Source organism: Scyliorhinus canicula, chromosome 16 (assembly GCF_902713615.1).
Source record: "Scyliorhinus canicula chromosome 16, sScyCan1.1, whole genome shotgun sequence".
Taxonomy (NCBI): Eukaryota; Metazoa; Chordata; class Chondrichthyes; order Carcharhiniformes; family Scyliorhinidae; genus Scyliorhinus; species Scyliorhinus canicula.
Window position 1 is genome coordinate 24,545,613 of NC_052161.1, and position 10,347 is coordinate 24,555,959.

General features: G+C 42.1%; 1 protein-coding gene across 4 annotated transcripts in view; it reads right to left on the reverse strand.

The window, feature by feature from the left end:
* The window catches only part of atrnl1b (attractin-like 1b), a 1,095,064-nt gene extending 1,085,101 nt beyond the window's left edge, over window positions 1-9,963 (reverse strand). For all 4 annotated transcript variants that reach the window (XM_038774130.1, XM_038774131.1, XM_038774132.1 and 1 more), the window contains exon 1: window positions 9,675-9,963. In XM_038774130.1, coding sequence (XP_038630058.1) covers window positions 9,675-9,949 — 275 coding nt within the window. In that variant the 5' untranslated portion in view covers window positions 9,950-9,963. The remainder of the gene's footprint in view (window positions 1-9,674) is intronic.
* Between the last annotated feature and the right edge of the window lie 384 nt (window positions 9,964-10,347).

A 10,347-nucleotide genomic window follows, 5' to 3' on the forward strand; every position in this document is an offset into this window, starting at 1 on the left:
AGGATATCCTCAGTATGAAGCAAGAACACAAGAAAGAGCAGACCACAAAGCCTATAGAGTCTTCTCTACCAATCAACATGTTCATAGCTGGCCTTAGGCTTCCAGTCCACTTCCTGCCTGCTGACCATATCCCTCGATCCCCCGAGAGATCAAAAACTTGTCCATCGCAGCTTTAAATATATTCAATGATGGTATATCCACAACACTGAATATGAGACTTTGTTTCCACAAGCTATGTTCAAAGGTAATGCCTACCATTATTGTCGTGGGCAGGTACATCTACCCATGAGGACGAGGTCAATTAGGGTCCCGAACACCTGACACAGGCCATATCTGGCAGCTTTGTCCGACAGTAGTGGGGCTGCCAACCCACTATTCTTGTTGATGGACATTGAAATTCACCAACCAGAGTACATTCTTGCCCTCGGTCTTCCTTCCAAGTGAGTGTTCAACATGAATATGTACCAATTCATCAGCTGAGTTTTTTTAAAAAAACTCTTTCATGGGACATGGACGTCGCTGGCTTCGCCAGCATTTATTGCCCATCCCCAATTGTCCTGGAGGGAGCAGTTAAGAATCAACCATGTTGCTGTGGGTCTGGAGTCACATGTATGCCAGACCAGGCAAGGACAGCAAATTTCCTTCGCTAAAAGGACATTTAGTGAACCAGATGAGTTTTTAACAACAATCGACAATGATTTCATGGTTATCATTAGACTTTTAATTCCCAATTTTTTATTAAATTCAAATTTCACCATCCACAATGGCAGGATTTAACCCGGGTCCCAGAGCATTAGGGCAGCACACTAGCACAGTGGTTAGCACTGTTGCTTCACAGCTCCAGGGTCCCAGGTTCGATTCCCGGTTTGGGTCACAGCCTGCACGTTCTCCCCGTGGCTGCATGGGTTTCCTCCAGGTGCTCCGGTTTCCTCCCACAGTCCAAAGATGTGCAGGTTAGGTGAACTGGCCACGATAAATTGCCCTCAAGTGTCCAAAAAGGTTAGGTGAGTTACTGGGTTATGGGATAGGGTGGAGTCATGGGCTTAGGCAGGGTGTTCTTTCCAAGGGCCAGTGGAGACTTAATGGGCCGAATGGCCTCCTTCTGCACTGTAAATTCTATGAAAGCATTACCTTGGGTTTCTGATTTACTAGTCCAGGTGATACATCGCCTCCCCCGAGTGAGGGCTTCTAAGTGGTGTTCAACATTAATACGTACCAATTCATCAGCCAAATGAGGGCAGTAGGTAGGAAATCAAGTGGTTTCTGTGCCATGTTCTAACGGATGCCAGGAGATTTCAGAGGGCCCATAATCAATGGTAAGGGAAGGACTCTCTCGGGGCACTACCTCCTTATTGGAAATCACTGTTGTCACTTCCAATTGGTCTGTTCTGTAAGTAGGACAGGACACTGTGGTGATCATTATGATGATGATGATATGGAGAAGTTTGGAATTTTGGATCACAATGGCAGGCTATAGCTTGATTTACATCAGCCATGATTTAATTAAATGGCGGAACAGGCTTCAGGGGCCTGCTCCTAATTCGTATTTTTGTCTGTTCGTATCTATAGGACAGCTTCTCCATTGTGCTATTCCACCCTTCAAGCTTGCTCTGTCATTCAATAGGATCATGGCTGATCATCCAATTCAGTAAACTGTTTCCGTTTGTTGCTCCCCGCCCCCCCAATATCCTTTAATCCCTTTAGCCCCAAGCGCTATATCTAACTCCTTCTTGAAAACATACAATGTTTCAACTACTCTTTAGTAGCAAATTCCATACGCTCTGGGTGAAAATATTTCTCCTCATCCTTGTCCTAAATAGTCGCCCCGTATCCTTAGTCTGTGACCCCAAGTTTGGGACTCCCCCGCTATCGGGAACATCCTTCCTGCATCTACCCCGTCTAGTCCTATTAGAATTTTATAGGTTTCTAAGAGACTCTTTTCCCCCCCTCCCCCATTCTTCTGAACTCCAATATGTACAATCCTAACCGACCCAATCTCTCCTCATACACCCACCATCTTGCTGCACTCCCCCTATAGCAAGAAGATTCATCCTGAGACAAGGGGACCAAAGTTACACATAATAATCCTGGTGGGGTCTTACCAAGGCCTTGTCTAATTGCAGCAAGACATCTCTGCTCCTCTAATCCAATACCCTCACAATGAAGGCCAACATACCATTGACCTTCTTTACAGCCTGTTGCACCTGCATGTTTACTTTCAGTGACTGGTGTACAAGGATACCCAAGTCTCATTACACAACACCCTCCCTCAATCTATAGCTATAACCTTATTTGCCCACATTATACTGCATCTGCCATACATTTGCCCACTTACTCAAAATCACACTGAAGCATCTCTGTATCCTCCTCAAAGCTCACCCTCCCATCCAGCATTATGTCATCTGCAGATTTGGAGATATTGCATTTCATTCCCTCATCTAAATCGTTAATGGATATTGTGCCCATCGCTGGAAGAACAAAAGAAAAAAGGTCCTATAGCAGTATTCAAAGATGAGGAGATAATTTGCCTACTGCTCTGGCTGATATTATTCCCTCAATGATCATCATCAAAATAATTTAACTGGTTATTCGTTTCATTTTCCATTGCAAGATCATGTCTTACAAGTTGATTGGCACACTTGACAACCAGAACTACATTTCCAAAAGCAATCAAATGAGTGAAGCAATTTGAACATCCAAGATAATATGCTATACAAAACGAAATCCTCTCATAAGATATCGTATAAGTTTAAAAGGAAACTAAAACTTGGTCTGGCAGAGTGAATTACGTGCACTGAATAAATTAAAGCAAGACACTGTTGAGAAGCAGAATACTATCAACTTGCACCTAACTGAAATATCAAGGCACAAGGTAAATGTAAAACAACAGGTCCAGCAGTTTCTGTGAAAAAAAAACAGAGTTAACAGGGTCATCGACCCAAAACTTTGCTTCTATCCACAGATGCAACTTGACCGGAGTAATTTCAGCATTCTGTTTTTATTTCAGATAGTTAGCATTTGTAGTATTTTGCATTTTGTTAATATATAATTCACACTAACACAAAAAGATACAGATGCGGATACGAATTAGGAGCAGGAAAAGGCACCTCAGTCCCTCAAGCTTGCTCCACCATTTAATAATAGCCAATCTGATTGCAACCTCAACTCCACATTCCTGCCTACCCCAATAACATTCATTCTCTTGCTTAACCTCTACCTTAAAAATATTGAAAGACTCCACCACCTTTTGAGGAACACAGTGTTCCAAAGACACCTTTTGAGGAACAGTGTTTCCTTGCAGAAAAGAAGATTTCTCATTTCTCAAGTTAAATGGACATCCCTTCATTTTTAAACAGTGACCCCAAGCTCTAGACAAGAGGAAACATCCTTGCCACATCCACCCTGTCAAGACCCCTTAGGATCGTAAATGTATCAATCAAGTCAACTCCTACTCTTCTAAACTCAAGTGATACAAGCCTAGCCTGTCCAAGCTTTCCTCAAAATAATCCACCCATGCCAGGTCTTTTAAACCTTTTCAGAACCTCTTCCAATGCATTTACACCCTTCCTTAAATAAGAGCAATACTGTACAATACTGTACACAATACTCCAGATGTGGTCTCACAATGCCCTGTATAACTGAAGCATAACCTTGCTACTTTATTTCACATTCAATTCCAATCACAATAAATAATAATATATTCTATTAGCTTTCCTAATTACTTGCTGTACCTGTATGCGAGCCTTTAGCCATTCATGCATTCGGACACCGAGATACTTCTGCATCTCAGGCTTCTACGATCTCTCACCATTTAGAATATGCCTTTGTATTCTTCTTGCCAAAACAGAATTTTACATTTGCCCACTCACTTAACCTATATCCTCCTCACAATTTACTTTCGTACCTTTGTGTCATCAGCAAATTTAGCAATCATACCTTCATCCAAGTTATTTATGTAACTTGTGAAAGATTGAGGTCTCGGCACTGATCCCTGTAACACACCACTCCTTACATCCTGCCAACCTGAAAAAGACCTATTTATACCAGCTGTTTCCTATTAGCCAGCCAATCTCCAATTAATGTCAATATTTTACCTCCTACACCATGAGCTTTTCTTTTCCACAATAGCCTTTGATATGGTACCTTGGAAATGCAAGTACAGTACATCCATCGCTTTCCCATTATCCACAGCACATGTGACTCCATCAATAAACTCCAATATTTCCATGATTCCCCTTTCATGTTGACTCTACCTGATTCCTAAGTGCTTGCCATAACATCTTTAGTAATGGCTTCTAACATTTTCCCCATTACCGATGTTTCCTGCTTTCACTCTCCCCTCCAATAAAAAGGAGTTACATGTGATCCATATAAGCAAGCACTGGAAACAAATACAATTCAAGGAACCGTGGACAGAAAACAAACTGCATCAGCAGGACTTCTTTTTAAATATATCATGGTCCCTCAAAAATATCAGAGGTATGAAACATTTGCTGTGACAACATAAAATTATAGCCAGGAATTGTGATTAATTGCTTTCCCAGTTTACGCCAAATTTTCTATCTAGCAACCTGCTCTGTCAACTGTGGATATCAAGGAAGATCATGTGAGGGCAGGTGGTAAACAAGCAAGCCAAAAAAAGGTTCACTTCACTTTGGGCATGATACAAACGGATATCTGAGCAAATGGGATCACTTTCTTGACTCACATATATAGAAATATTTAGGAGTGAAAAAAATCCCAATACATTGAAAACCACACATGGAAGAATACCACAGAAAAAGGGATCACTCCATCCAATGATGTATACATCAGCAGTGTAATTAATGCCTTATCACTGGAACAGGAAGCAAAAGGGGAGAAATTTATTTTGAAATCAACTGCATTAAGTTGAGAAGTACAAATATATTTTGTATTACTTATGCATAAAACGAGGAAGAGGAACACACAAAGTATTCTGTTAGTTAGAGTCAGACCTTTACTGAAGCAAATAACTCCGTGTTGTACCAGGTCAGAGACGGAATAGATTAACACCACAAGCTTGGTTTATTAAATAATATAAGCAACATTAAATAAGCCAAGCAAGCCTTTATAAAGTAACTCCCTTCATATTTAATCTCAAATTAAAACGGCAATATCTAAAAATTATACGTCCCTCAACTGTCACTTTTACTGATCAGCTTAATGCTGCACATGTCAAAATATAACCTTTTCGGCCAAGGAAAGGGCCATTTTCATGCCAATTTGAGAACAAATTAAATTCTCCAGAAACTTAAACATATAGTCTGGGCTGCCACTACATTGGATTGGAACTACTACGGGCCTTCAAATGAAACCAAGGCCCCATATTCCTTCTCAGGTGTACATAAGATCCTATAAACTAAGACCATTCAAAGATGAGTAATGCAGTCCTTCCAGTATTCTGAACAATATATATTATTCATAAACAAAGATTATCTAGGTATCGCATGGTGTATGAAGGATCATTTTGTTCATAAATTGACTGCCTTACTCCCTAAATCCAAATGGTGAAAGTGAAAATCGCTTATTGTCACAAGTAGGCTTCAATGAAGTTACTGTGAAAAGCCCCTAGTGGCCACATTCCAGCACCTGTTCGGAGAGGCTGATACGGGAAATGAACCGTGCTGCTGGTCTGCTTTGAAAGCCAGCGATTTAGCCCAGTGTGATAAACCAGCCCCTGGATTGCATATTAGAATACTTAATTTACTGTAAAGTTCTTTGGGGCAGCCTAAGATTTGAAAAGTGGCGTGTAAATTAGGTATATATTCTTTCCAACTTTTCTGAGATCTGCCACACTCTCTCTCAAAGTAGCATTCTCTCACCTTCAACCTCTACCCATCGAAAACATGTTAGCTTTCATAAAAAGATTACAAAACCATTTTATCAAGTTACACATTGTACGACAGGAGTTTGATAGTATCTTCAGTTTGTATTGCAATATACATCAGTTTTACCTTACTATTGTCCTTCAAACAGCCACACTAATCAGCATGTGCCATTATATCGATTATCCTACTAACCTAGTATACTCTTTTCTATGTTCCTCCCACTAAAAAGACATTCCCAGAACCCACTGGTGCTGCTATTTTTAATCTCTTACAATTGAAACATATACATTTTGACCCAATTTCTTAGTACCAGATTGCAATCAGATGCAACACTGAAACACTCAAGTCACTGCTGGAGTCAGAATGTTGGGAAAGCCAAAACAAAATAGTCCTATTTACAGGTATTACTGCAGATCACAACATATATGGCAACATTGAAAGCCTGCAAAAATCATTCCCAAAACGGGTGCGGCAGGGAAGAAGAGAAATAAACTTATGCAAAGTATAAAATATGAACTGCCTGTGAGAGAGAGGTCGCTGTTTTGAAATGCGACAAAAAACAAATTCATATTAATTTAATATGAAGTTTATTGAATGGTCATACAATGTTTTGACCATAAAGCTTTAAGGAAAATGGAAATTCATAGCCTTCTGCATCCGGTACATAGTTGTTCATCCTATTCATTAAATCAGGTTACTAAATCATCATATTAAAGGTTCCCCCCTCTGGACCAGATGCACCGCTGACTTTCAGAATCATCCCTCCACAACAGTCATCTTCCTCTCCATCCAGGGAATTGGATTTTCTGAACAAACAGATTACACTTGTGCACCAATAGCATCCCACCATTTGATAATGAACCCACACTAAACAGCAGGGCACCAAACATATTTTCACTTTTCGTGAGGTTCTTTTTTCCCAGTCAACCATCAACCTATTCCATTGGTGTGAGCACAATCCTTAAAATGGTTGTTGAGGCACACATCCATTGGAAAGGCTTAACAGATGTCGGGTGCTATTTCTTCACAGGCACCTCTTGATCTTATCCATGATACGGAATCTGAAGGTGCCCCACATTATTAAGCTGCATTCTTCATGAAGTCCAAGATGCCTATCGCACACAGCACCTATGCATAACCTCACTCCATCCTCATCCAATATTGTCATGAAAATGCACGAAAACCCGTGGAGGAAACTTCATGTTCTGCATGGTTTTAAGTTTTTCAATTTTGTTGTTAGTCATGCAGGCAAGTCCCAACTTCAATCTTGACATTATCCTGTTGTTTTCACTAGAATTGTTTGAAACCCTCCATGTTGCAGTTTAGCTGCTGTGCATAACTCATGGGCATCTCAGCCACTGTGACTTAATGTGTATTCACAATTTTGCTGCTGTTTGATGCTTATTCTCTGGAAACTGCCAATTTTAGCACACAGGTCTTTTGATAGTCTAAATGATCTTGGTCTTCTGCAATCAACACGAGACATTTGTTCCATAAAGCAGCTACACCAATGAGCTGTTCGTCAGAAATCTTTGCTGGACTCTGGATTTGATTTATCCCACTTATGTACATACATATTGCATTTCAGATGACAATTTCACTGTTCTGGCCCTTTGACCATGTCTGCTATATGCTTCTCAGGATCAGGTCAGTACCTGGTCCCTGTTGAAGAGAGACATTTGATCTTGGGAATCTTCTTCAGGGCAGATTCCTTTTCCTTCAGGGCAGATTTCTTCCATTCTCTCAGCACTAACACCATATTTAACAAATTAGGAAATGTTAAGACTTATAGCTTGAAAGCAGTTTCATAATTCATTTTGTTGGAAGACACAATTCTGTTCAATGCTCACCATGGCATGCACTGCCTGCTGTGGGCTTGCGTCTTAAATTCCCAGGCATCATCTTCTCAACAGCCCACATTTGCCTGTTTGACAACTTAACAGTATTGTGATGAATGTAATATATATTTATTATATTAATGATTTAAAGGCAGACAGACTTTGTGGCTGCAAAAGGAGGCCTTGCTTATGTTTACAAGGAGAGGCCTAAAGGGATTTTGTTATGATCCCGGGGGAGTACATACTTAGAGACTGTGTTTAAACTTAAGTAAATAGGTCATGGGATTTGAGCGGAATAAAGATCATTTAACTAATGGGAAGAACCAGGTCTGCAGCAGTCAGTTTTGCTAGTTTTCTGGAAGCTAAGCAACAACTTTTGCACAAGGCGGTCAGACTCAGCATTAATCTGACGGACAAGTCACTGTATGTATGGAGTCTGCACGTTCTCCTAGTGTCCGCGTGGGTTTCATCCGGGTGCTCCGGTTTCCTCCCACAGTCCAAAGATGTGCAGGTTAGGTGGATTGGCCATGCTATATTGCCCTTAAGAGTCCAAAAAGGTTAGGTGGGGTTACTGGGTTACAGGGAAGCGTGGAGGTGTGGGCTTAAGTAAGGTGCTCTTTTTAAGGGCTGGTGCAGACCAGATGGGCCGAATGGCTTCCTTCTGCACTGCAAATTCTATGAAATGGGGGGGGGGGGGGGGCGGGGGTGACAGAGGGAGAGAACCAATTATATATATAAATGTCATTATGCCCCTTCGAAAGTGGCATAAAACCAATGCCGTTTTCACTTTCAGTATTCAAATATGTTACTTTAAAGTACATGTCCTTTACAATTGCAATAAATCACATCAGAAAGGTTTTCTCAGACAAAGTTGAAAAAGAATGAAATGAAAATCGCTTATTGTCACGAGTAGGCTTCAATGAAGTTACTGTGAAAAGCCCCTAGTCGCCACATTCCGGCGAGGCTAGTACGGGAATCGAACCGTGCTGCTTGGTCCGCTTTAAAAGCCAGCGATTTAGCCCAGTGAGCTAAACCAGCCCCAGAATGGTATTTGGTGGGCTTTAATTCTCGTTATCCTGTTGAGTACAAAAAAATGGTTTACGTTCTAGCCAAACCGAAATCCAATCCTCAAACATATTGCATAGTTGGAACACTATAATCGTCAAGTCCAGATATTAAATAATTTCCAACGTGGAAAAAGCATCAAAATCAATCGCTTAATAGAGAAGAGCGCTTTGCGCCAGATTAAATGGATGAGTTAGTGGGGGAAACCATTCATTTGTAGATGCGGCGTGCAAATTAAAACACTACGCCTTACAAGCGGCATTCCAAAATAGAAACAAAACTACAATAAACTTTGCTGTCACGCAACGGAACAAATGAAAACACGCTGCGGTTCGTGGTGAGATGGCTCAATCGTTAGTCCAAAGGTATTTGACAATATTTCACGCAGTGCAAAAGGCCCCCAACACCGATGCCTCATTTACAATCTGCTTTATAAATCATGGAATGAGGGTGAACTTAAGTTTGAACAGGAAGGGTTGCAATGAAATATCTTGCGTTGACTGTCCCGAGGAACGCGCGTTTACACCACGGTGATAACAGCAAAATCCTTGTTCGCTGCAATGGAAATAATGGATCAGTGTCAAAGCTGGAATTTACAAATTGTCCAGGAATGCACTGGGAAGTTGCACAGTTATTGCCAGCCCCGGGGCGAGGAGCCCTCTCTACCTGCCATCGCGCGAGCCCATCAACAATGAAACTGCCCGCTCCAAATGCTAGGATTTAAAACCTTAACCGGTGGCCAGGGGACTGACGCTGACTTCGACTGTCAAAACAACAACAAAAATGTCAGTGTCGAAAATGCACTTTTTTTTAAAAAAATGGAAGATGTCGAGGCGGCTTCGTTTTTTTTTTAATCGTTTCAAGATGCATACCCCCCTTTTTTTTAATAAAGAAAACAGTAATGAAATCAGCGGGGTCTTACTTGAATCTGCCCCCGCAGTGTTGACACTGTTCGCCGACCCATCCCTGGTCGCAGAGGCAGCTCCCGTTCACACATCTCCCGTAGATGCACGGCGCCTTGTCGCAGTCCCGGCAAAGCCCCACGCGGGCCGACACCACCAGGTAGAGGAGAGCGTAGCAGACGCCGGAGCGGCAGGGATCCGGCCCGTCTCGGGCCGCCGTGGCCGAGGGCCCTCTGCTCCAGCGGCTCGACCCCGGTCCGGTTTGCGGGTTCCCGCCGCCGTTCGCAGCCGCCATTTTAACCTGGCGGAATTCAGACACCCCCCCCCCCCCCCCCCAAAAAAAAAACAACCAACCCCCCCTCCTCCGCCGCCCGCAATTGATCCCCAATTACCTCCCTCGACAAAAAAACTAATCCATTTCCACACCGTCCTCCGAAAACCAAGGGGGGGGGGCTCAGCACTTTAAAAAAAAACAAGAGCCAGATAATATTTTTTTCCCAAAATATCGACCTCTTTTAAAAGTCAAACGTTAATTTCGAAATGGTCGTCTTCTTTACCCCCCTCCCCTCCCCCTTTAAAAGTCACGGGAAAATAATTAAAAGCAGCGACCGCTGGATCGGGGAGGCTTCGTTCAGGTAAACCGCCGAGCTTTCAAAACGTCTGCAAAAAAAAGTCAGCCAAGATGTGTTGGGA